This window comes from Leopardus geoffroyi, chromosome B3 (assembly GCF_018350155.1).
Source record: "Leopardus geoffroyi isolate Oge1 chromosome B3, O.geoffroyi_Oge1_pat1.0, whole genome shotgun sequence".
Classification (NCBI taxonomy): Eukaryota; Metazoa; Chordata; class Mammalia; order Carnivora; family Felidae; genus Leopardus; species Leopardus geoffroyi.
This window is the reverse complement of record NC_059337.1, coordinates 113699393-113726913: the sequence shown is the minus strand read 5'-3', so window position 1 is coordinate 113726913 and position 27521 is coordinate 113699393. Positions and strand designations below refer to the sequence as shown.

The following is a 27521-nucleotide window of genomic DNA, read 5'->3' as shown; positions in this document are numbered from 1 at the left end:
GCCACCCAGGCGCCCCATACATAAAGTTATTTTAAAAGGAAATTTTATATTACCATTTAAATAATCTATTTATTTATTTAATGTTTACTTGTTTTTGAGAGAGAGAGACAGAGCATGAATGGGGGAGGGACAGAGAGAGAGAGACACACACACACACAAAATCCAGGCTCCACTCTCTGAGCTGTCAGCACAGAGCCCTACATGGGGCTTGAATTCACGAGCCGTGAGATCACGACCTGAGCCGAAGTTGGATACTAAATTGACTGAGCCACCCAGGTGCCTCGAAAATCTTTTTTTTTTTTAGTTTGAAGTATTTGATTGTTTATTTTACGTAAATTTCAATTCTCCAGCTATTAATACTTACCTTAATTTTTTTTAATTTGTTTTTATATTGACTTTTTTTTAGGTATAATTAACATATGGTGTTATATTAGTTTCAAGTGTACAATATAACGATTCAACAGTTTAATACATTATTTAGTGCTCATCAAGAGAAGCGTACTTCTTAATCCCCTTTATCTATTTCACCCATCCTCACATCCACTTCCCCTCTGGCAGCCATCAGTTTGTTCTCTGTATTTAAGAATCTGTTTTTTTTCAGGGCACCTGACTGGCACAGTTGGTTAAGTGTCTGACTCTTGATTTCAGCTCAGGTCATGAACTTACAGTTGGTGGGATCAAGCCCCACATCAGTCTCTGCACTGACAGCACAGAGAGGCAGAGAGCCCTCTGCCCTCTCTGCCTTGTGTGCACGCATACATACTCTCTCCCAAACTAAATAAACGTTTAGAAAAAAAGAATCTTTTTTTTGTTTCTTTTTAATTTTGTTCATTTGTTTTGTTTCTTAAATTGCAAAAAATGAGTGAAATTGTGTGGTATTTGTCTTTTGTTTTCTGACTTATTTCACTTAACATTATACCCTCTAGATCTATCCATCTTGTTGCAAATGGTAAGATCTCATTTTTTTTATGGACGAATAATAATATTCCATTTTATTTTTTTATTTAAAAAAATTTTTTTGAATATTTATTTTTGAGAGAGAGAGAGGGACAGAGCATGAGTGGGGGAGGGGCAGAGAGAGAGGGAGACACAGAATCTGAAGCAGGCTCCAGGCTCCGAGCTGTCAGCGCAGAGCCTGACGTGGGTCTCGAATTCATGAGCCGTGAGATCATGACCTGAGCCCAAGTCAGACGCTCAATCGCCTGAGCCACCCAGGGCCCCAATAATACTCCATTTTATACACACCACACACACACGCACACGCGCACACACACACACACACACACACACACCCTCCACATCTTCTTAATGCATTTATCTGTGGATGGACACTTGGGTTGCTTCCATATCTTAGTTTTTGTAAATAATGCTGCAGTAAACATAGAGGTGCATATATCTTTTCAAATTAGTGTTTTTGTTTCCTTTGGGTAAATACCCCATAGTGGAATTACTGGATCATATCATATGGTGATTCTATTTTTAATTTTTTGAGGAACCTCCATAGTGTTTTCCTTGGTGTAGCTGCACCAGTTTACATTCCCAACAACAGTTCATGAGTGTTCTTTTTACTCCACATCCTCACCAACGCATGTTATTTCTTGTGTTTTTTATTTTAGCCATTCTGACAGTGTAAGGTGATCTCTCATTGTGGTTTTGATTTGCATTTCCCTGCTGGTCAGTGATGTTGACAATCTTTTCATGTGTCTGTTGGGCATTTGTATGTCTTCTTTGGAAAAATGATTGTTCAGGTCCTCTGCCCATTTTTAATTGGATTATTTGGGTTTTCTTGTGTTTAGTTTGGATATTATCCCCTTATTGGATATACTATATCCAAACATCTTTTCTCATTCAATAGGTTGCCTTTTTGTTTTGTTGATGGTTTACTTCGTTGTGCAAAGCTTTTTATTTTGGTGTAGTCCCAGTAATTTCATTTTGTTTTTGTTTCCCTTGCCTGAAGAAGCATATCTAGAAAAGTATTTATGTGGCTGATGTAAAAGAAATTACTGCTTATGTTTTCTTCTAGGAGTTTTACAGTTCCAAGTTTCACATTTAGGTCTTTAATCCATTATTTTTGTGTATGGTGTAAGGAAATGGTCAGTGTCATTCTTTTACATATAGCTGTCCAGTTTGTCCAGCACCATTTGTTGAAGAGACTTTTTCCCATTATTTATTCTTGCCTCCTTTGTCTTAGATGAATTGATCAGATAAGTGTGGGTTTATTTCTGTGTTCTCTGTTCTGTTCCATTGATCTATGTGTCTGTTTTTGTGCCAGTTTCATACTATTTGATTACAACAGCTTTGTAGTATGTCTTGAAATCTGGGATTGTGATACCACTAGCTTTGTTCTTTTTCAAGATTGCTTTGGCTATTCAGGGTCTTTAGTGGTTCCATACAGATTTTAATATCATTTGTTCAAGTTCTATGATAAATGCTGTTGGTGTTTTGATAGGAATTGCATTGAATATATTTTCATTTATTTGCATCATATTCAATTTGTTTTTATTAGTGTTTTATAGTTTCAGAATACAGGTCCTAATCTCATTGGTTAAGTTTAGTCCTACGTGATTTGTTATTTTTGGTGTGATTGTGAATGGGATTGTTTTCTTAATTTCTCTTTCTGCTACTTCATCATTAGTGTATAGAAATGCAACAGATTTCTGTATATTAATTTTGAAATTTTTTAAAAATGTTTTTATTTATTTTTGAGACACAGACAGAGCATGAGCAGGGGAGGGGCAGAGAGAGAGGGAGACACAGAATCCAAAGCAGGCTCCAGGCTCCAAGCTGTCAGCGCAGAGCCCAAAGCGGGGCTCGAACCCACAGACTGCGAGATCACGACCTGAGCTGAAGTCAGGCGCTTAACTGGCTGAGCCACCCAGGCGCCCCACTGTATATTAATTTTGTAAGTTATGACTTTACTGAATTCACTTATTCTGGTAGTTTTTTGGTGGGGTCTTTAGGGTTTTCTTTTTTTTTTTTCTCTTTTTTTTTTTTTCAACGTTTATTTATTTTTGGGACAGAGAGAGACAGAGCATGAACGGGGGAGGGGCAGAGAGAGAGGGAGACACAGAATCGGAAACAGGCTCCAGGCTCTGAGCCATCAGCCCAGAGCCTGACACGGGGCTCGAACTCACGGACCGCGAGATCGTGACCTGGCTGAAGTCGGACGCTTAACCGACTGCGCCACCCAGGCGCCCCTAGGGTTTTCTGTATATAGAATCATGTCATCTGAGGGGCACCTGGGTGGCTCAGTTGGTTGAGCATCCGACTCTTGGTTTTGGCTCTGGTCATGATCCCAGAGTTATGGGACCAAGCCCCGTGTCAGGCTCCATGCTCAGTCTGTAGCCTGTTTAAGATTCTCTCTATTCGGGGCGCCTGGGTGGCTCAGTCGGTTAGGCGTCCGACTTCAGCTCAGGTCATGATCTCACAGTCCGTGAGTTCGAGCCCCGCGTCGGGCTCTGGGCTGATGGCTCAGAGCCTGGAGCCTGCTTCCGATTCTGTGTCTCCCTCTCTCTCTGACCCTCCCCCGTTCATGCTCTGTGTCTCAAAAATAAATAAAAACATTAAAAAAAAAAAAAAAGATTCTTTCTATTCCTCTGCCTCTCTCCTCTGCTCGTGTGCACAGTCTCTCTAAAAGAAGAAGAAAAAGAAAATAGGGGTGCCTGGGTGGCTCAGTGGGTTAAGCATCCTACTCTTGTTTTTGGCTCAGTTCATGATCTCACAGTTCATGCACTGACAGCACGGAAACTGCTTGGTATTCTTTCTTTCCCTTTTTCTCTCCATCCCTCCCACATGCATGCACACTCTCTTTCTTTCACTCTCAAAAATAAAACATTAAAAGAAATTGTGAGAGTGGGCATCTTTGTCTTGTTCCCAATCTTAGAGGAAAAGCTCTCAATTTTTCACTATTGAGTATGATGTTAGCTGTGGGTTTTTCACATATGGCCTTTATTATGTTGAGGTGTGTTCTCTCTAAACCTACTTTGTTGAAAGTGTTTATCATGAATGGATGTTGTACTTAGTCAAATGCTTTTTCTGCATCTACCAAGTTGATCATATGGTTTTTATTCTTTCTCTTATTGATGTGATGTATCACGATTCATTTCCAAATATTGAATCATCCTTGTATCCCTGGAATAAACCCTCTTGATTGTGGTGAATGACTTTTTTAATGTATTGTTGGATTTGGGTTGCTAGTATTTTGTTGAGTATTTTTATTTTTATTTTTTTTTTCAACGTTTATTTATTTTTGGGACAGAGAGAGACAGAGCATGAACGGGGGAGGGGCAGAGAGAGAGGGAGACACAGAATCGGAAACAGGCTCCAGGCTCTGAGCCATCAGCCCAGAGCCCGACGCGGGGCTCGAACTCACGGACCGCGAGATCGTGACCTGGCTGAAGTCGGACGCTTAACCGACTGTGCCACCCAGGCGCCCCTGTTGAGTATTTTTATATCTATGTTAACATATGTTAACATAATATCTATGTTATATCTAGATACTGGCCTGTAGTTCTCTTTTTTTGTCGTGTCTTTATCTGGTTTTGATATCAGGTTAATGCTGGCCTCATAGAAGGGATTTTGGAAGCTTTCCTTCCTTTTCTATTTTTTTGAATAGTTTGAGAAGAATAGGTATTAACTGTTCTTTAAACGTTAGGTAGAATTCACCTGGGAAGCTATCTGATCTTGGACTTTGTTGAGAGTTTATTGATTACAGATACAGTTTCTTTTCTGGTAATCAGTCTGTTCAAATTTTCTGTGTCTTCCTGTTTCAGTTTTGGTAATTTATGTTTCTCAGACTTTATCCACTTATTCTAGGTTTTCCAGTTTGTTGGCATAGTTTTTTTTTTTTTAATTTTTTTACGTTTATTTGTTTTTGATAGAGACAGAACACCAGTGGGGAGGGGCAGAGAGAGGAGACACAGAATCTGAAGCAGGTTCTGGGCTCTGAGCTGTCAGCACAGAGCCCGATGCAGGGCTCGAACCCACAAACCACGAGATCATGACCTGAGCCAAAGTCGGATGCTTAACTGACTGAGCCACCCAGGCGCCCCTTTTTTTATTTTTGAGAAAGAGAGAGAGCATGCACACATGTGCATACGAGCAGGGGAGGGGCAGAGAGAGAGGAAAAGAGAGAATCCCAAGCAGGGTCCACGCTCAGAAGTGAGCCTGATGCAGGGCTTGATCCCACAACTGTGTGATCATGACCTGAGCCAAAATCAAGAGTCAGATGCTCAACCGACTGAGCTACCCCGGTGCCCCAGCATGTAGTTTCTTGTAATATTCTCATAATTGTATTTCTGTGGTGTTATATCTCCTCTCTCATTTGTGATTTTATTTATTTGAGTACTCTTTTTCTCTTGATAAGTCTGGCTAGAGGTTTATCAGTTTTATTGATTTTTTTTCAAAGAATGAGCTCCTAGTTTCATTGATCAGTTCTTTTGGTTTTTGTTTCTTTATCATTTATTTCTGCTCTAATCTTTATTATTTCCTTTAGGTTTTGTTTGTTCTTTTTCTAGCTCCTTTAGGTGTAAGGCACTCTGTTGTTTTAGGGGTTTTGCTTTTATTTGCCTGTATTTAATTTATTTCTGTGCTAATCTTTATTATTTCCTTTCTTCTACTGGCTTTGGGCTTTGTTCTTTTCCTGGCTCCTTTAGGTGTAATATCAGGTTATTTCTTTGAGAATTTTCTTGTTTGTTGAGATAGGTCTGTATTGCTGTAAACTTCCCTCTTTGAACAGCTTTTGCTGCATCCCAACAGTTTTAGACTATTGAGTTTTATTTGTTTCCATGTATTTTTTTTTTAATCCCAGTGTAATTAACATACAGTGTTATATTAGTTTCAGGTGCACAGTATACTGATTCAGTAATTGTATACATTACTCAGTGCTCATCATGATGTGTACTCTTATAATCTCCTTCATCTATTTTACCTAATCCCCCTCCTGCCTCCCCTCTGGAAATCACCAGTTTGTTCTCTATATTTAGCATCTGTTTTTGTTTCTTTTTTTCTGTTTTGTTTGTTTCTTAAATTCCACATATGAGTGAAATCATATGGTATTTATCTTTCTCTAACTGACTTATTTCACTTAGCATTATACCATCTAGATCCATCTATGTCATTGCAAAAGCAAGATTTCATTCGTTTTTTTTTTTTTTTTTTTAATGTTTATTTTAGAAAAGAGAGAGCGCACATGTGAGCGGGAGAAGGGGAGGGGCAGAGAGAGAGAAGGAGACACAGAATCTGAAATAGGCTCCGGGCTCTGAGCTGTCAGCACATAGCCCAGTGTGGGGCTTGAACCCACAAACCGCAAGATCATGACCTGAGCTGAAGTTGGACGCTTAACCAACTGATCCACCCAGGCGCCCCTCATTCTTTTTTGTGGCTGAGTAACATTTGTGTGTGTGTGTGTGTGTGTGTCACATCATCTTATCCATTCATCTGTGGGTGGACACTTGGGTTGCTTCCATGTTTCTTGGCTAGTGTAAATAATGCTACAATAAACATACAGGTGCATAGATCTGTTTGAATTAGTGCTTCTGTTTTCTTTTTTTTTTTTTTTAACGTTTTTATTTTATTTTTGGGACAGAGAGAGACAAAGCATGAACGGGGGAGGGGCAGAGAGAGAGGGAGACACAGAATCGGAAACAGGCTCCAGGCTCTGAGCCATCAGCCCAGAGCCCGACGCGGGGCTCGAACTCACGGACCGCGAGATCGTGACCTGGCTGAAGTCGGACGCTTAACCGACTGCGCCACCCAGGCGCCCCAGTGCTTCTGTTTTCTTTGGGCAAATACCCAGTAGTGGATTTACTGGATTGTAGGGGAGTTCTATTTTTATCTTTTTGAGGAAACTCTGTATGATTTTCTACAGTGGCTGCACCAGTTTGCATTTCCACCAACAGTACATGAGGGTTCCTTTTTCTCTACATCCTTGCCAACACTAGTGGTGTCTCCAAGTATTTTTTGATATCCTCTTTGATTTCTTGGTTGACCCATTCATTGTTCAGTAGCATGTTATTTACCCTCTCTGTATATTTATGTTCTTTCCAAATTTATTCTGTGGTTGATTTCTGGTTTTGTACCATTGTGGATGGAAAAGATGCATGATATAATTTTGGTCTTTTTTAAAAATTTATTGAGACTTATTTTGTGGCCTAATAATAACATCCTGGAAAATATTCCATGTACACCTGAAAAGAATGTGTAGTGCACTGGTTTTGTTTTTTTGTTTTTTTGAGAGGGGGTGCAAATGAGTGAAGGGCAGAGAGAGAGGGAGAGAGAGAGAAGCAGGGCTCACCCGAAGTGGGGCTCAAGTTCACCCAATGCAGGGTTCAAACGGTGAGATCATGACCTGAGCTGAAGTCAGATGCTTAACTGAGTGAGCCACCCAGGTGCCCTTATATTGCACTGTTTTGTGATGGAATGATAGATCTGTTAAGTGGAAACTCTTGGAGACCTATCTAAATGATCTGAAAAATACAGTCCAGGCAAAACAATGCTGTTTTAGTTAAATGTTACTGGTTGGAAGCTGAAGCCTATTCTATTTTTGTTAAAAGAGATTAGTAATTTTTAGGTATTAAAGACATACTAGCACTGAAATGACATAATGCAAAGGATTGAAAGAGAATTGCAAATGGAATGATTTTCTCACTGTGTGAGTCCGTGGTATTTGCATCATTTTACATACCACCGCCAATGAGAAATATGTACCATACCATGCAGTCTCCCCAGCAAGCAGAATAAGTGAGTCTTGAATTTGTTTTGCAGAAAAGCAGTGGATGAGGGTTAATACAGAGAAATGTTTCACAGTGGAGGTGAACGTGGGAACAAGAATTTAGAACATCAGTATTGTTAAACATTCTTGTTGATGGTGTGCCTGATCCCTCTTGGGAAAAATAGATTGACAGTAATTAACTTAGACCTATAGTGTTTCATAGTAGAATAATCTTGACCTTTGGGGCCAGATAATTCAGGAGTGTCCCAAGCATGGATATTTTTGTTCCCTGGGCCCTAAATGCCATTCGTAATACCCACTTCCTTCACTCCCCCATCGTTGTGATAACAAGTTCCCGTACATGTCTAAATGCTTTTTAGAGGTGATTAAGTACTGTTACCCCATCAGGAGAGAGGGTTGGGGAGTTTATTGTAAGCAAAGAGAATGACCTCTACAAATATATGGAAGGCAGGACTGAACTCTTGAAACTTGTTTACCTTTTCCAGAAGAGAAGAAAAAACTGATCAGAGATTTTGATGAAAAGCAACAGGAAGCAAATGAAACGGTAAGAACAGGGAGCAAGTTCTCATTTCTTCTACCTGGAGTTAGTCTTTTCCAGAATTATTACCCGACCACAGATTAAATGTTCCTGTGTATTGATCTTGATTTGGATTATTTCTTACTAAGTGAGGCCAGTTGATGGGGTGAGTGATGAGAGGATTTGACAAACACAAATGGGTAAAGCTTACTCTCTTAAAATTAGTCTTTGATATAATACATTCCTGACGTGAGTAGTAAGGGCATTCTCAAACCTTTACCTGGGTGGTCTTTTAATGTTTGTGTATTTTTGAGAGAGAGACAGACAGACAGACAGACAGAGCACGAGTTGGGGAGGAGCAGAGAGGGAGACACAGATCCAAAACAGGCTCCAGGCTCTGAACTGTCAGCACAGAGACCAATGTGGGGCTCAAACTCATGAACCGCAAGATCATTACCTGAGCTGAAGTCGGGTTCTTAACCGACTGAGCCACCTGGTTGCCCCTACCTGGGTGGTCTTGTAAAATGAAATTTTAAAAGCTGGCCATTAAGATGAGTTATTCTTCTTTGTTAAAATTATTATCACAAAAAATGTACCTCAGAAGTGGTTGTACTTCCCTTCTGCTGTTTTAAAAGACAACATAGTGAATATGATTGATCTTGACAAACACGTTGAAGACTGTTAAAGGAATCCCCTGATATTAGAGAGGGAGATTTCTGGTTTTTAATATATAATATGTTCTCTTTAATTTCATTTACCTAACTTTATTAGATATTGCAACATCCCAGTTTTGATGGAACCTGTCTGTATATTGACATTTCTCCCCTAAGTCCTCATAAAGAACCACTTGTCTGGTATATGGTCAGATCAAATGCAAGAACCAAGCAGTTGCCTTGAGTTTAGTTTTATTAATAAAAGCCGAAATAATAAAAATAAATTAATTAAATGAGAGAAAGAGAAAGCAAACAAACAAGCATAGTGGCTGGATTTGGTTCCTTGGGCAGGGCATGCATGGACTGGACAGGTTTCCAATCAGGACCCAAAGTGGGCTGGTCAAATGTTGGTCCAGGCTGCCGAGCAATTTAACAACTGCTTCTCTCTTAATCTATAGCTTTTCTTTAAAAACAAAACAAAACCTTATTTTTTAGAAGTAGTGTCCCTCTCTCTCCATATCCTTATCCTCTAGCTTCATCAAACCCTTTCAGGAATTTGGGGTTAAAATCCAGGTTCCAATAGCCAAAGTATGGAAAGAGCCCAAATGTCCACCGATGGATGAATGGATAAAGTCAGGCCACCAGATTGTGGAAATTGTGGAAACTATCTCCTTCACAATGGACATACTAGAAACTCTTCTTAGTACTTGTGTAAATCTGGGCATCTGCAGGATACCAGTTATAGAATCAGTCTTCTTTTTTTGGTTAATATCTTTGTAGAATGTTAAACATCTTTCAGCTAATACCAATTTATTTGTTTGGTGTTTAGATACTTTTCTCTGAACTTAGCAAAATTAACCAATCCAACTTTGGCCATCCCAGGCAGATGAAAATAATTTATGGCTCTTGTGAACATGTCTGAGTGTTATATTTTACTTACCCAATAAAATGGAGATCTCATGTGGACCCCTGGTTATATAGGACATGGAGACAAACAATTGATTTTCCAAAAGAAGAGGAAGGAAGAAACCTCATGCCAGACCCCTATCATTTTTAGTACAGTAGACTTCAAAGTGTTTCATGAAAGTACTTGAACTATAACAGCTTAAGAATCTGGTATACTGGAAAGGCGATTTGAAGATTTTGAATCCTGACTTCCCTTATTGTGTTATCTTGAGTACATTTCTTCAATTCTTACATATGAAATAGAAGTAGTATTTACTACCTTATTGAGGACAGGGATGATTAAATGAGATAATATATATAAAAATGTTTAGTCAGATATAAGGTGCTTGTTAGTTTTTTTCACTCATTCATCACATATTTCTTGAATGCCTGTTCTATGCATGCTAGGCACTGTGCCAGGCACTCAGAATAATGAGGTGAACAGATCACATGTGGTCCTTGCCCTCATGGAACATATGGTTGAATACTTATTTGCAGTTGTCTTTGGTTTGATTAGTCCTACTAGGCATGTGCCCAGATGAGAGAGAAAAGAACCAGGCTATCTACTCACTTTCTGCCTTCCTAGCTGGCAGAGATGGAAGAGGAACTACGTTATGCACCTCTGTCTTTCCGTAACCCTATGATGTCTAAGCTTCGAACCTACCGGAAGGACCTTGCTAAACTCCATCGGGAAGTGAGAAGCACACCTTTGACAGCCACACCTGGGGGCCGAGGAGACATGAAATATGGCACATACACTGTAGAGAATGAGCATATGGTAAGCCTTAGCTGTTTTTTTTTTTTTTTTTTCTTTTATCTCAAGGGCCTGTGGCACAAAAATTAACCATGTCGTAGAGTACAGTTTATGTTATCAGTGTTTATTGAACTCTTATTCTTCCCACCTTATCCTCTTTCCTGCATCCAGTTCCCCTCCCGCCTTGGGGTAACCACCTCTCCTGTATTTTTTTGTTGTTAAATTTTTTTTTTTAACATTTATTCATTTTTGATAGTGAGAGAGACAAAGCATGAACAGGGAGGGGCAGAGAGAGAGGGAGACACAGAATCCGAAGCAGGCTCCAGGCTCTGAGCTGTCAGCACAGGGCCCGACGCAGGGCTTGAACTCACAGACTGTGAGATCATGACCTGAGCTGAAGTCGGATGCGTAACCAACTGAGCCACCCAGGCGCCCTTCACCTGTCCTGTTATTTAATGCAGATCTTTCCCAACCATGCTTAGATTTCTTTGTATCTTTAATAAAACAGTACTTGATATATAGTGGAGGAATACAAGAGTTCCCTTTTCTTACTGTATCTGGACTTTGTATTCTGACCCATAAATCCAGTTTTTTCAGATATGCTCAAAAAATTCAGTTAGGTTTTTATCAGGATAGCCCACGCTTTCAGGAAGGGGCTCACAGCTTACTCAGTTGTAATAGAAAGTAAGCCAGACTGCCTCTCTAGACCCCAGTATTCTGATTTATCAAATTAGACTGACAGAATTGAAAATCTATATTCTGAAACTATCTAGAGAAGTTAAAGGAGTAAAAGTTTACAAAGACTAAATGTAATGTGTTGCATTTGGAATTATACTCCACTGTGCAAAGTAGAAATGGCCTGGCAGGTGGCCTGGCCAGGAGCATGGGAAAGAAATGGCGGGGCCTGTAAGTGCAGACTACATGTGTGTAGAAAGAATCCTGTTTGATGATGCGTCCTGACTATAGTTGAAGAGTTCAGACGATACTGGCCTGACATTTACTGGTGTCAAACTGGAGTATTTGAAAATGATATAAACGTTTCAAAATTCACTTGTAAAGGGAGACTGGGAAAAGGCAGATAGGTGAAGCTTGTTAAAGTGAAATGAGAGGTATAAAGTGACTTTGGTCATTTGTTACCAAAAATAAACCAACAAAAAAAGGGGGGGGGGGAGATAAAGCCAAACAATAATTTGCTTTAAAACTACTAGTTTCAGAGTCATAAAAACAATTTAAATATACATACCACCTTCATTGGAATTACTGTTCCAGACCTCGAGTTGATTTATGTGATCTTTTCCTTCTCTTCAATCTAATCAGTTAAAAATATCCATCTTTCATTAAAAAAAAAAAAAAAAAAAAAAAGCCTTATTCCTTATTCCTACTTCTTTTGAGCTGAATTAACTGGGATTTATTTCAGTGACATTCAGTGGTTCCATCATCCACTGGCCTGTATGCCACATATGAAAACTTCTCATCTAGAAACCCAATATTTTGGCTGCCTGATGGTGGCATCAGTAATAGGCCCTGTGAACCGGCCCCTTTCTGAGTGGTGCATGTATAAGTGCTTTAATAGCTAAGAACTTAACTGTTCCTATTTGTCGGTGGTAAATTCTGGCTGACAATGGCTACTTCTGTCATCATGCCTTCGGTGCTTGGGATTATAGGTGGAGTAAAATTTTGGCAGATATTTAGGAAATTAGGGCACTAGGGAAATTAGGGCAGCTTACTTGGCCCCAGATACCTCCTTCTCTGAGAGTAGTCACCAGTGTGGCAACTTAAGAGTTTATGTTTTGTATGGCTGAGGTGAAATTCTTTTGGGGCTTACCAGGATTGTAACCAGTTAAATGTTTTCCAAAATGTAGTAGTGTCACAAATCATTTTGAAGTCTGAATGTACTAAAAATGAATAGCTTATTCATGGTGCATCAGTCCTCAGTACCAGTCAGGTGGGAATCTTCAGTGAATTAATCTATTTCTAAAGCTATGGAATTTAGTTGGTTTGTTGTCCTGTCAAAAGTTACAGGCTATACACATATTCAGATAGCTCCTGCACCCCACATCTGGGCCACTGCCTCTCATAAATTGTTAGTCCAGAAAGTACATGAAATCATTGCAACCTCATCACAAACACAGGGAAAATGCTCTGTTTTTAACCTCCTTTTCTTGCATCACAAGTATAAAACCAGTGGAGTGAAAGGTATGTCATCTTGTATTGGATTCCAGGTACTTTCATCTGACCTTGAATATAATCTTATAGTTTTGTTTTGTTTTTTTTGTTTTTTGTTTGTTTTTTATTTTTTTTAATGTTTATTTATTTTTGAGACAGAGAGAGACAGAGCATGAACGGGGGAGGGACAGAGAGAGGGAGACACAGAATCCGAAATAGGCTCCAGGCTCTGAACTGTCAGCACAGAGCCCGACGTGGGGCTCGAACTCACGGACCACGAGATCATGACCTGGGCTGAAGTCGGATGCTTAACCGACTGAGCCACCCAGGCGCCCCTATAATCTTATAGTTGATTAGCATCTTTGTTTGTCTTAAAAGTAATGAGGGGCACCCGGGTCGCTCAAGTCAGTTGAGTGACTTTATTTAAAAAGATATTTTTTAATGTTTATTTTTTGAGAGAGAGGCAGACTGCAGGCGGGTAAGGGCAGAGAGAGAGGGAGAGACAGAATCGGAAGCAGGCTCCAAGCTTTGAGCTGTCAGCACAGAGCTTCACACGGGGCTTGAACCCACAAACCGTGAGATCAGGACCTGAGCTGAAGTTGGAAACTTAACTGAGCTACCCAGGCACCCCTAGTGTCCAACTCTTGATTTCGGCTCAGGTCATGATCTCATCGTTCCTGGGATCAAGCCAGCCCCACGTTGGGCTCTGCAGTGACAGCATGGAGTTTGCTTGAGATTCTCTCCCCAACTCTCTCTCCGCCCCTCCCACACACACCGTCTCTCAAAATAAGTAAACATTGCACACACTATATCCCTTCTTACATCAGAAGGGTCATAAGGAATGTGCTGGCAATGAATTTATGATGGGAGATGTTTAATATTTCCGTTCCATTTTCTGGTCAGAATCGGCTACAGTCTCAAAGGGCATTGCTTCTGCAAGGCACTGACAGCCTGAACCGGGCCACCCAGAGTATTGAGCGTTCTCATCGGATTGCCACAGAGACTGACCAGATTGGCTCAGAAATCATAGAAGAGCTGGGTGAGCAACGTGATCAATTGGAGCGTACTAAGAGTAGGGTAAGTCTGAGTGGATGGGGCAAAGTAGGTGGGCCCTTTATATCCTGATGCCTTACCACTGCCGGAAGTTACAGCAGTTCTGAAGTCAGTGTCAGGACCTTTTAAGCACTTCAGCTTTTCTCAATTTTTAATTTTCTTGGTTGAGAGAGTTCTCTTGAAAGTTTTTTACCCCTCAGATGTAGAGGTCATTGGAGGGGCCAGGGCGGAGACAGAAGAAACCCAATTTCTGTATTTATGGAAGATTGTCAACTAAATCTAAGACTGTAGCCACTCCATCCTTTTATTAATTCCTGTATTACCAACCTGAGATTTTTCTCATACATCTAGTAGGATATTATCCCGTTCTTATGAAAGCGTCATCTACTTAAAAGATCCTAGGGTTTTGGGTTTTTTTTTCTCATTTAGAGCCAAGGCTATTTTCCACATGTCATAAAATAGTACCACTAACAATTTATAGAGGGGGTCAGTCCTAGACTATGACTCTTTCCTGTTACCCAAGGTAAGCTGGATCATTGTGGGAAGAAAACAGAAACAACTTAGGCCAAATGCCTATATCAATGGAGTCTCTATCACTCTTAAGAGGTTCTGAAAAACTCATTTCTCCCTTTCCATATACCTGCACAGAAATTTAAAAAATAGTGCAGCTTGCCAGTAGAATGTTATATCCTTAACGTTAAAAGGCACATCCAAATTGAAGAATAGATACTGTGGGCAAGGCTTGGATGGAAAGTATTAGCTCAGTGTGGGGATTGGAGAGGATTTTCTCATATCCTAATAGCTGCAATTATCCCCATTTTTAAAGTAAATCAGAATAATGCCTTTCCATCCTCAGTGAAAATTCACAACTACTGATTTCAAGGTAAACTGTGGAGAAGACAACTTGCTTACATATTGTATGGTTTTTGACTTTTGAAAAAAGCAGGTGGATGGTTGAATTTAAAAGCTGTGGAATGAGCTGAGATCAACTTACCATGGCCACTGGGGAATGGGAACAGATGGTAGGTGGCATCTGTTAAAATATCCCCCAGCTATCTTGATTATCAACAGGCAACCAAAGGGAAATTTTTTTAAAGGCTTTTAAAAGATTAATTCCTTTCACAATTCAGTGCATCTGTAAAAGTGGTAAAGAAAAAATGAATCAGATCCCAAAAGTGGTAATTGACCAGCCTACAAAAACAAATACTAACTCAAGAGGCCCTCCTGGAGTTTGGTTGATGAAATTCAAATCTTAAGTTGCTTCACAGTTACTGGTGAGGCACACTTGAAGCTTTTTTCTGTCTTGAGTAGCCAAGGTGAAGGATTAGCTTGGCCCCAGGAGTCCCCCACAGTAACCTTGGGACATAATAATTCCTAAGCCTGCTTGTTGAGTACTAAGGTATCTTATCCTTGCCAGTTTCTTCTACTTGTACTCAGAGGCCATCATTCAGATTGGTTTGATGGGGTTTTTCAGCACACACCCTTTAATGCCCACTGTCAGTTTAGGAATGTTCAGGTTCTACGGTATCTACTTTTAAAAGGGGGAAATAATTGCTATTTTCTCTTCTCAGCTGGTAAACACAAGTGAAAACTTGAGCAAAAGTCGAAAGATTCTCCGTTCAATGTCCAGAAAGTAAGTTTTAAAAAGTCACAAAATTTCTCCTACCTCTAAGACATTAAACAGTGACTTGCAAAGGTCCTGATAAAGCAGAAAGAATAAAGTATTATCTTGTATAAATATCCCAGGACAAAATTCTTTGTTAAAATTATATGCTGCTCTGACTTGGAGCAGTCAAAAATTTGTCCACTTTTAATCCCAGTTTACATTCTTCAGAGCACATGGGAGTAATAGAGCTTCATGTTCCTTGAAATATAGTTGTATAAACTTGGTGAGAAAACTGTTTTTACAGCTACTGCTTAGTAGTTGCTTTTGGCTCTGCTCTGTTAGCAAGAAGTTGACTTAAAAAAAAAAAAAAAAAAACCCCTAGTGCACTAAACAAAACTACAACCTAGCCAGGGAACTAGTAGAGTGAGATTTTCCTAAACAGTGGTAAATGTCTTGTCAAACCAGAGGAAAGCTTCAGTTAGAGTTGCCTTGAAGAACCAGAGATTGAATTCTTTGTGTTAACAAAAGATAATATAACGGCTTCAAAAAGTTTAATGCTTTTATAAAGGTATACTTTTGGGTTGATGGAGGAAGAGAGTAGTTAGTGGTATTATATTTCTGCTATTTTGAAATATTCAACCTGATTTCAGAAATGATTTTTCAGGGTGCCTGGCTGGCTCAGTTGGTAGAGCATCTGACACTTGATCTCAGGGTCATGAGTTCAAGCCCCATATTGGACATTGAGCCTACTCAACAAAAAAAAAAAAAAAAAAAAAAAAAAAAAAAAAATCTTTCATATTTAATAAACACTAGCTCTCCTAGAAAAGCCTTTAAAGTTTTAAGTAGTCTCTATACCCAACATGGGGCTTGAACTCAAAACCCCAAGATCAAGAGTCACATCTTTTTCCTACTGAGCCAGCCAGATGCCTCTAGGAAAGCTATTCTTAAAGTGAGAAAGTAACTACTATTTGAAAACATTTTAGAATCAAGAAGCCATTTTTATGCTTTGGTATCTGTTGTCACAATTTTCAACATTTCCATGAGGTAGTGTTATCCCTAAATTACAGTTGAAAAAAGCTTTCAAGATGTCACTTGAAAGAACCTTATATGTACACTAACTTCAGTGGCTATGTGATCAAACAAAATTTCAATCTGTCTCACAGTATCTAGCCTCAGCCTGAGGGTCAAACTCCTCAGTGTTACAGATGGACAGAAATAAGGACATCCAGGCTTCTGACTGTTCCCTGCTTTGCTTCTCTTTGTAGAGTGACAACCAACAAGCTGCTACTTTCCATCGTCATCTTACTGGAGCTGGCCATCCTAGGGGGTCTGGTTTATTACAAATTCTTTCACAAGCATTGAACTTCCTAGAGGGAAGGGTTTGCGGACCAGAACTTTGACCCTGTGAATGAATGGTGTTAGGGATGGGGAATAAGCGGAGTGCTGCTGTAAGGTAATGGTTCAAGGATGCACTGTGTAGCTAGACTGGGAGAAGGGAGGGAAGACGGAAAACCACTTTACTGTGAAGGAACAGCAACAAGACCAGTATGATATACCAAGGTAATAAATGCTGTTTATGACTCCTTTAAATTTACATAGTACTCCAACATATTAATAGCCTGTGAACTGCAAAAACAAACAAAAAAAACCCCCACAAATTTACAGTAGTATTGGTCACCAAAATGGAGAGGGAAAGGAAACTTTACAATTGTGAGAATGCGCAAATGTTCTCATTAAGGCAATATTGACCCAGACAACCATTTAGTATATGTGCCCTCAAATGCCTCATAATTCTGGAATGCCCATCATGACAAACGTGTCAGCACACAAAGTTCCTAAATTCTCACACGTTCTTCACTTTCTGATTCATCTGGTGAACTGGGAGTAGGAAGTTGGTCATAGACAATGTGCCCTCCCTCCCTTGTCTGACCAAAACTGGAAGCAATCACATCCACTGCCAGGCCTGCAGTAGCCTTGGCCTCTTCCTCTGAAGCAGCCAGCTGAGGATTGACTTCAACAAGATCCAGTGCTGACAGCAATCCTGAAAGAACAAAGCATGACAAAACCTTAGAAGATTCCCTAGCCGCTCTTTTCAGTGAGGGTCGTCCTACTAGATAGAACAGGCCAAGGTAAAAAGTAATTTTCTACTATTAAAATTACCTACGGTCAAGGAACCCCTTATACCTACCTCATCTTCTTGGGCATGAAGTTCAAACACTGTATACTAGAGTAAGATTAAAATCAATCATCCCTCTTCAACTAACAGAATAGGCATAGCTGTCAGGTTTTCTGTATGAGATGAGGAAAGAGCCTGTGGGGAGGAGGTAGGATTTTTCAGCCTACTTGTTGGGAAAATATGTGCCATGTCCAGTATTACTAGGAACCTTCCAGATGTCTGTATGTAGTTGTATGAAGAGATCTTTTGAGCTGTTCCCCACTTTTGAACTCTGACGTTTTATCTCTTAAGGCACCACATGCCCTGAAGTATAGTTATTAGGGCAGATCTTAGTCTCACCCCTCCAGGTTAAGGGCAGGTATCATGTCTGACAAGATGTTTAGGTCTCCCATCGTACTGACCCAGTATCTTGCGCTTAGTCAAGGGAAGACTTGGCCATACTTTAATCTGGACTTGTTACCTTCTGTGAGGGCTGAAGAACTTGTACTAAAGGGTTTGAGAAGGGAAGAGTAAACCCGAAGAACCTACCCAGACATGCCTTCTACTCCCCATCCCCAACACACAGGCCCCACTTCTTTGAGGTAAACTTTTTTGTTGTTATTCTGGGTGAAGTTAATCTACCTCTTCAAGTCATTTGAACAGACTAGTATTGGAGAATACAAGTATCAGTATACCTAGACCACTTAGGGTGGCCATGAAGCCTGGAAACATGGGTGTATATATCTACTGATTTATTGATACTATAGTATAGTACATGACCTGCTTGGTACCATTACATTTGTTCAGTGTACAGTCCTTTATTAGCAATGTGTAGTTCAATGCAAAACTGAAATGAGCAGGCATGTTACTGCAGCATTTCCACCAGTTCCTGTGCAAGCATCTGGGTCTCTGATGATTTGTGTGTCTGATTTCCACTGACTAAACCGGAAACTTTGTAGCCCAGAAGTAATCCAGAGGGTTTGAGCTATTAGAAATAGGGGGATCTGGGTGGCTCAGTTGAGCCTCCAAGTCTTGATTTTGGCTCAGGCTGTGATCTCACACTTTGTGAGATTGAGCCCCACATCAGGTTCTGCACTGACAGTGTGGAGCCTGCTTGGTATTCTCTCTCTCCACCCTTCCCTCCCTCCCTCTCAAATAATTAAACTTTAAAACATAAATAGGGGCACCTGGGTGGCTTAGTAGGTTAAGCGTCCGACTCTTGGTTTCTGCTCAGGTCATGGAGCCCTGAGTTGGATCCGTGCTGGCAGTGCAGAGCCTGCTTGGGATTCTCTCTCCTCTCTCTGTCCATCCCTCACTTGAGCTGTCTTGATCGCTCTCAAAATAAATAAGCTTTAAAAAAAAGTTTAAAAGGGGCTCCTGGGTGGTTCAGTCAGTTAAGCGTCCAACTTCAGCTCAGGTCATGATCTCGCGGTCCGTGAGTTCGAGCTCCGCGTCGGGCCCTGTGCTGATAGCTCAGAGCCTGGAGCCTGTTTCAGATTCTGTGTCTCCCTCTCTCTGACCCTCCCCCGTTGATGCTCTGTCTCTCTCTGTCTCAAAAATCAATAAACGTTAAAAAGAAAAAAAATTTTTTTTTTAAAGTTTAAAAAATAAACTATCAAGCTCTAGTATAAGGCTTATCCTATATGAAAGGACCCAAGATATTGTCCATCTTTAAACTATCTTCCAGAAGGTTTAACTCTACCTTCTTAATTCCAAGTGAACTAACTTTTAATGTCAGGGTAAAAATTATAGCTACTTGGCCTTGCTTTTTAATCTTAGCCTTTAGACAATTCAGATGCAAAGGACTATATCAGTTTGGCAGGTTATTCAGTATTACCTTCGCATATTTTGCTATGATCCAAGTCAAAATATGCCTATAAATGACTATCCCTTATTAGCCTGACCAAATGACTTTCAGTTATAAAAGTTTAAGAAATATCGTATCTGTAATGGCATGGAATAGAAGAAAATCTTTTGGCATGTTAGAGAGGTCAGCATATTTCCATAGTTAACAGGATGATCACTTCTTACCTGTATTGTGTATTTCTTCAGTAATATACATGCCTTCTCGATAGGTCAGTCCTCCTACAACAGGGGTTCCTGTGGCTGGAGCCAGTGTAGGGTCAAATGCATCAATATCAAAACTCAGATGGATTGGCCTTTGTCTTCTTGAGAGGAAGAGGATAAGAGAATAGTCATTTGGGTGTACTTGGACATTGATCCTTCCTACAGTCTTAGTTCCTTGATTTTGTTGCTGTTAGTCCTGGTACTTTGCTAATACAGCAGATTTCCAGGTTTCCTATTCTGGATGTTACTGTGTATTACCATATTAGCTTTCTACACGCCACGTCATAATTTTGCCATTTGTGTGCCTCAGACAGATTAACTGCAGTTTATACTTATGACTTAACCTAGGCATTAGAGCCATTCACATTAACAACTGTCAATAGAGGGAATTCTTCACTTTTCCTAGATTGATCTAGGTTACAGTTGCTCAGTCTCTCCATATAATAGCAGCTGAACTTAATTGATTTGAGGTCTATAATCTTATCTCCCAATTCTAATTTCAGTTTCGCCCTGGTTTCCAAGAGTAGAAACTAGCATACAACACATATATCCTAGATAACTAAATTTCTTAACAGCTTAAGAAATGTAATTGCTACCTGGTAGTATGCCATTAATCACCTGGAAATAAAGACTCCACACTGAGCAAATGCCCTTATAATTAGCATCTATTGGCATTCATCTGCCATCTTTCTAGCTATACTGTCAAGATTTGCTCAATATAAAACTTTCAGATGAAGCAATTGTGAGCTTAGGAAAGAATGGAACAGTTGAACAAACACTTCTCAAAAGATAAGAATTAAAAATGGACTTAAAAAAAACTTCATGAGAGACAGAGGAGCTGGGCAATGACTTCAAGGAAACCCCCTCCCAATCCCAGAGGAAGAATATGACCTATGTTTCATATTCTGCCTTTCCAAATTATTTGAATTTTTTTGTATGTGTACATATTTTGCTTTTATTTTTAAAAAAGCTGCTATCCTCGAGACATGGGCTAAAGTGTGTTGTTCATTGGGAGTCTGCCCTATTCCCTTTGGGACTTTTCCCTTTGGAAGTAGACATCCACTGTAGTTACTTACTTGCCAATTAGCAGATCAAATGTCTGTTCCATAACCTTCTGGATACCAAGTCGATCTATGTCTCTCATGGAAAAATACTGGATATCATAATTCTTTAAAATAAAACTGGATGAGATATAAAGGAAGGAGTCCTTAGTTTAAAGAGCATTTTTAATCAAATCCTTGTTGGGGTGGGATTGGGGGTGAGTCTGTCTCTATAGTGACCTACAACAGGTTAAGGCAAGGAACAACCTATCAAAAGGAACATAAATATCCGAGACAGGCCCAAAGCTTAACCCCAGTGTATCAACTTACTGTTCAGGAGGGTCCACATCTCTCAGACCAATATACACGATACTTGGGGAAGAGATACAAGGTTTGATCCAAGAAAATCCTGGGAGTTGTGGTACCTGTCAAAAGAGGAATGGACAAGACTCATCAAGGATTCTTGGTCTGATCAAGATAATTACTGTGTGCTTCTCAATGTATGCAGGCTGCTTTCTCCTCCTACCTACAAGATATGCTTAAAGCAGCACAAGACACACATGCACTGGGAAAGAACTGATAGAAGTAGAAATGATTCAGAAGGCAGGCAGCTGAAGAACACAAATTTCCTGGAATAAAAAAAAAAAATTCTCCTAAGATAGCCACGGTTTCTCATTAACTTACCTAAATAACAGGAACACTGCTGATTAGCCCTTTTTCACCCCTTTGTACATTACTGAATTGTTTACAGAATGGTTCTTGAAACAAAACCCAGTTGCCATCTTATGTTGCTTACAGCCAAAACAGGAATTCTGCCTAATGAATAACTTTTGTACTATCCTGCTTTAACTTGGTCCCTCATTGAGGGGAAGGATATACAGATTCTAGTCTATACCTAATATGGACTCCCATGTTTTCTAAACCACCTAGGAAAATATTACCTAGAGGTAATCATAATTTTACTTTCCTCTGGACCAGTGGATCTGAGAGTGAAGCAGGACTGGGGACCTCTAACCAAGAAGTCCTCGTGCTATAGGTATATCAATCACTAGAGTTATGCCACTTTCCTTTCTTGCAAGATTATGACACACACACACCCTCCCTCAGAGCAGGGACCATATCCTGGTCCTCTTTATATCCCTAGCATCTAGTAGACTGCCTAGCCCGTAATAATTTTGATGAACAAATGAAGGAATACTAAACATTTCTACCACCACCATCAGCCCATCCTTCACAGAAATCGTATTGAACTAGTTCCTCAAAGCCCCAGCATAATCCATGCAAGCAATTCAATTTTCTTTTCATTTCAGCCCACTGACCTTGTCCTGTAGTTCTCTGAGGAGAAATGAAACTGGCTGTCCATGGAGATTTCCAGATGAAGTGGTGAGGGGTGTATTGATGTCAGCATGGGCATCAACCCAGATCACACAAAGGTCTGGGCAATGTCGGGCGTGGCCACTAATGGTACCAATTGCCAGGCTACAAGAAACAAACATGATAATCGAGGCCCTCTGCTTGGCAAACCTCACCAGTAACAAATATCCTCATGTCAGTGCAGTTCACACTTTGTCCTCAGGGCAAAGTCAGGGCCCCAGACTGCGGCTGGATTTGGATGACCAACAGTCCTCGGCCTGTAGTTCCCAAAGATTAACCTTGAGTGAGTTAAGGAGAAGTGGAAGGTTCCAAAGATTCAAAATTTGTTGACTGTTTATCATTCTAGTTTGACAGAGGTCATTGCTCTCCCTAAAATTTGATATTAGTCCTGGCCCAGAAAAGGACCTTACATATTTGTTCAATGAATGAAATCCAGTTAAGTGGTATGTTCTATATGTAACAACTCACAAATATTTCTTAATACTTAAGGAAGACCAGGGAGATCTAATTATTACTTTCAAAGAATCCGTTATTTAAAGAAAAAAAAAAAAAGAATAGTTCTATTAACTTTTTAAGGATAAAAATTAGCATTATAGCTTTGTAGAAAGATTATGTGCTACTTCCTCAAAGGAAAAGTCAAAATTGCTAAAGACATTAAAGTAACAGGGGAACCCAATTAAAGATCTCATTTATCAGATCACTAAATAAACATTTATTTGCATGTTATCTTCTATCTATTAGCATGACATTCAAGTATCAGTGTTTTTTGCCTTTCCTTGTCCTGGGACTCTGTGTACATGGGCTAACTGTCCTGTCTCCATTGTAGGAATACAGCTGATGAAATCGTGGTTGGAAAGCTGCCCAGCTTCCCAGTAACCAAAGAATTTGACATAGATGGGAAGTGCAGCTTATGCATTTTAGGAACTAAGTACAGCTATCCTTCTTGGTCAGTATAGCATGAGACAACATTTTAAGCTCCATGCCCCACAAAGGGACTTTTTGCGGGATAGCATGGTCTAGTGTGAAAAGTGGTGGACTTTACTGTTTGTTTGTTTGTTTGTTTTCCAGAAAGCTGTGATCTAGCACAGGTTATCTAGTTTTTCTAGACAGTTTCCTTTTCTGAAAGGGATAATACTCTTGGCTTAAGTCAGAGATAGTTTGATGTCTAAGACCATAGTTTATATCATATTATGTAAATGGAACAGGGTGACCTAGAGATGCCTCCTTCCTTTAAAATGTTCAGTAGCTGTTCAATATGTACACTCCTCCCTTCCTTTCTAGAATCTTCCAGATAGCCTTAGTTTTAGCACTGAACAGAAAAATCAGGAACAGTGAAAAGGGCTGCAATGTAGATAACTACAGAAAAAAGAAAAGCCAAACATTATGATGATCACCTTGATAAGCAGTTCCCAAATAGACAACCAAAAGAAAGTCATTTATATAATGAACTTCAAGAGATAACACTGAGCTAAAAGGAAGAAGGCCCACCCTCTGGTTGATTTAACTGGATCACTGTAGAAAACCTAGCTACTGTCTTATTCTACCTGAGATTTTATTCCTAATGAGATCTACCTGCATTTCCAGTTGTAACAAAGATTCAACTTCTGTTAAGAGATCTGAAAAGCTCTGTGTGCACCTCAGGGGAAGTTGCTAGATTGACTCTCAAAAGAAAAGCTAATTGCCTTCAGAATTTGCCCTCTGAATTTGAATCTCACCTCTGCTACTTCCTGGCTCTAGAAGTTGGATAAATTATCTGACCTCTGTCCCTCAGTGTTCCTAACAGATTAGGTAAAACTGTATCTGCTTCATGGCGTTATCATGAAGATTAATCATGAGATCTATATGAAGTGCTCAGTACTCATAGTACTTTAATGCCTTTTTTCTTTCTGCCAAAAACCTTCATTACTTAACTCAAATAGGACTGCTCTGGCCCAGAAGGATCTCTTCTTTCTCTCAAATTCTGTATAATTCAATATTTTTTTTTAATCCCATGTTTATTTTATTTCATCTAGTCTTAATAAATCACAATTCCCACAGTCCCTAGCACTATTTGAGAAGACATCAAGCAGTGCTCAATAAAGTACATGCTGATTCACTAAGAGAAGGATCCTAGAGTCCATACTCTGAAGGTAGAGAACATACTCACATGGCAAGTGGAGAACCTGAACATGTTTGCAAAACTGCTTAAAACAATTCAGCCTACTAATGTATCCTTCCAATTCTCTCGAATAGCCAAATGAAAGTCATAAGACAGTTCAAGAGAGAAGCATGTTTCTAAAAACTTTGATTGTCTATCTGTGAACTTGTCCTCATACTACACAATGTGTCCTACAATGAAAGCCATAGGTGCCTCCAGCAACTCAGGATCGTAGATCTTAAGACACTATTATGCACGTCATACCTTCAAAATTCTGAAGGGTATTTTACTTTTAAGTGAGGAAGTAGACAAGCTAACTCATTAGACCACAAACACCATACTATCCAGCTCCTCCACCACCCCTGGATCCCAGCTTACCTGTGGTCTCCTCCCACTGTGACACAGCTGTAGCCACCTGACACAGCTCTACTAACCACCTCAGCCAATTCCTGGTTGGCAAGGCCCACTGAGCGAGGATTCACAATCAGGTTGTTGTAGAGATCATCTTTAGGGACTGGAGTAAAACTCAAATCTCCAAAATCTTTCAGGCGGCAGCCTGGGAACAAATTGGGGATGACAAGATTAATTGTATACGTTATTCCAACTTTTACTGGCCTGGGCCACAAATAAGAACTTGTGACAAAGTGCACACATCACACTCATTTTGCCACAGTAAAACTCAAAATGTCACATGACTGTGGCAGGACTGTCACATGATTATCTCAGTCCTCCCAGCAATCCTGTGGGGTAGATCCTATTAGGAACACCATTTTGCAGACAAAAAAAGCTGGGTTATGGAAAATGAAGCCCAGAAATGTTCACTGACTTAACCTAACAACCACAAAATTAGTAGCAATTAAACCTCATATCCCAGAGTTATAAAGTGAAAGTAAAATACCAATATGAACCAATAGAATTTAAAGAAAATTAAGTACTATTAATTTAGAGCAAAAATACATAGTAATTTTCATATTATAAACTTTTTTTTTTAATAAAAGGCCAATCTGAGGACCTAAAGCATCCTAAAAGAGAAAGGTCTTTGTTACCAAGATCCTAGGCAACGTTTTAATTGCTTGACAAAAATTCTTAAACTCATATCCTATTAGACCACTAAAATCATGCTGTTCTATAGATGAAAAAATGGAAGGTCCCAAAATCACAGAGCTGCTAAGTGGCAGAAGCAGGACCCAAATTCAGGCCACCTACCCCTAAAACATATATTCTTGACTACACGGTTTCCCAAAGAATCCCTTTTGATCCCTTCTCTTTAAGAACTGAGCACCTGGGTGGCTCAATCGGTTGAGTGTCTGACTTTGACTCAGGTCATGATCTCACAGTTCATGAGTTCAAGCCCCACATCGAGCTCGCTGCTGTCAGCCTGTCAGTGGGGGCCCTGCTTCAGATCCTCTGCTCGCCTCTCTCTGTCCCTCCCCTGCTTGCACACTCTCAAAAAACAAATGTTAAAAACACTAGTGAGACCTTTTGTAAAAAACACAGGTTGGTGGAAATGGAGGAGCAGCAAACCTCTCACAGGTTTACCTACTACAGCATACACCTAGACCAGCTGCTGGACACATCCTCCGAGCAGCTGACTCAGTGACAGCAGTGGAAGCAGCATTTGCTCCCAGTGTGCCTGCAGAGACAACCAGGAGGCACCGCCCACAGACAAGCCAGAGATGGTGAATACACACACCTGCTGGATAGCAACGTCCCACGCAAGATGGCGGGCATCTACAACAGCAAGGCCTTCCCCCAGGTGGATATCAAGCCCAAGACGATCAGCCACCACCTGTGGGAGTTCTCCCCTACCTACAAGCCCATGAACGTGGGGCCCCAGCATCGGGGCCACCCACTCCTCCGGCTTAATCCCCCTCAAGTAGCCTCTTTGACCAATAAAAGCACAGACTTATCTTAAAAATGTTTTGGGAGGGAGAGCACCTGGCTGGCTCAGTCAGAGGGGCATGCCAGTCTTGATCTCGGAGTTGTGGGTTTGAGCCCCACGTTGGGTGCAGAGATTAAAAATAAAATCCTTAAAAAAATTTTTTTTTCATTTTGAAATAATGATATATTCTGACAATATACTATAATATTTTTGCTCTTAGATTCCACATTTTCCAAAGAATTATGACACCAGTCATTATATGTTAATTTTTACCTTATGGTAAGTACCAGTCTTGCCATGTAACCACTTAATAAACTGGTTGGATGACATAAAGGCTTAGGACTAAGTAATCCAACTCTATCATGAACAGATCTGAACTATCAGAGAACATAATGTTACCATAGATTGTATTCTTAAGGCCCTGCTTCTCAAACTGGAGACTAGGTAAGGGCGGTGAAGGGGAAATGGTCACAGGATAGTAACTCTGGAAGAGATTTGTGTTAAAGATTTGGATTACCCCAGCGCAGACCCATCTTGAATTTAAACTGTACAGTTTTGAGCTTTACTTTTTGAGCCCATTCTCTATTCAAAGCAAACAACTGAGAAAATGTAAAAATTTGAGAACCAACAGCCTGTAACATAAGGCCAACCAGAGGATCACTACTAAAAGGGATATTGGAAGCAAAATAGAAAACTTTATCCTATTTCCAAAATTATGATACACCTACAGCTGCAGAATTCTGTATGTATCTTTTGTTCATTGCTCTTTAATCCTATAAAAACACCCAGAGAAGATCTAGAAAACTTAAAGAGAAAATACTAAAGGCAGAAGAATATGATAAGCCAAAGCCATTGGGATACAAGATAAAAAATATGACCATATAAAACATCTATAAAAATCTTTTAAAAAGAAAAAGCCGTAAGGGATAAGCACTTTATAAGATCTCAGTATAGGAGCACAGTTTAGATTTAATAGAAGCTTTGACTAACTTTTAAGTCAGTATCAAGTCTTGCTATTGGCAACAGTCTTGGGCTGGACAGATTTTGAATGTCTGTGCCTATACTTGCTATATCCGTGTTTATATCTGCACCCCCTTTGCCACTTCTAGGATTTTAGTTCTTAATAGGTATAAAACATCAGGGCATGTCTGGTGTTTTATATTAGGTATACAATTAGAAAAGGTTTACTATCTAATTAAATAATATTACTATTAACCAACTTTTGAAGACTACTTTAACTCACTATTCACAGGACAAATAAATACATAGGAATCAACCCAGTGGATAAGTGACAACTTGGGGAACATACAAGTCCAGTCATGGAACTTGTAGACTCATAAGTATGACAATACAGAACTCAGCTCATTGTTACTGACTTAGCAGAAAAAAGCTGCAGAAAGCCTATAGAGGAACCTTAAGAGAATTTGGCAGTCTTAAAGA

The 27521-nt window shown here is 39.9% G+C and overlaps 2 protein-coding genes across 4 annotated transcripts in view; one reads left to right on the top strand and one right to left on the bottom strand.

Annotated features, from left to right (window-relative positions):
- VTI1B (vesicle transport through interaction with t-SNAREs 1B) overlaps nt 1-17020 on the top strand; it is a 32033-nt gene extending 15013 nt beyond the window's left edge. Inside the window, exons 2-6 of the mRNA XM_045451372.1 lie at nt 8218-8276; nt 10434-10625; nt 13671-13844; nt 15392-15453; nt 16692-17020. Of these exons, the coding sequence (XP_045307328.1) occupies nt 8218-8276; nt 10434-10625; nt 13671-13844; nt 15392-15453; nt 16692-16788 (584 nt within the window). The 3' untranslated portion in view covers nt 16789-17020. The remainder of the gene's footprint in view (nt 1-8217; nt 8277-10433; nt 10626-13670; nt 13845-15391; nt 15454-16691) is intronic.
- ARG2 (arginase 2) overlaps nt 16980-27521 on the bottom strand; it is a 30615-nt gene continuing 20073 nt past the window's right edge. For 2 of the 3 annotated variants that reach the window (XM_045451364.1, XM_045451366.1), the window contains exons 3-8: nt 24578-24755; nt 22008-22167; nt 21019-21113; nt 20725-20829; nt 19613-19749; nt 16980-17467 (exon numbers count right to left, since the gene is read on the bottom strand). In XM_045451364.1, the coding sequence (XP_045307320.1) occupies nt 17262-17467; nt 19613-19749; nt 20725-20829; nt 21019-21113; nt 22008-22167; nt 24578-24755 (881 nt within the window). In that variant the 3' untranslated portion in view covers nt 16980-17261. The remainder of the gene's footprint in view (nt 17468-19612; nt 19750-20724; nt 20830-21018; nt 21114-22007; nt 22168-24577; nt 24756-27521) is intronic. The other variant, XM_045451365.1, reaches the window with a different exon arrangement.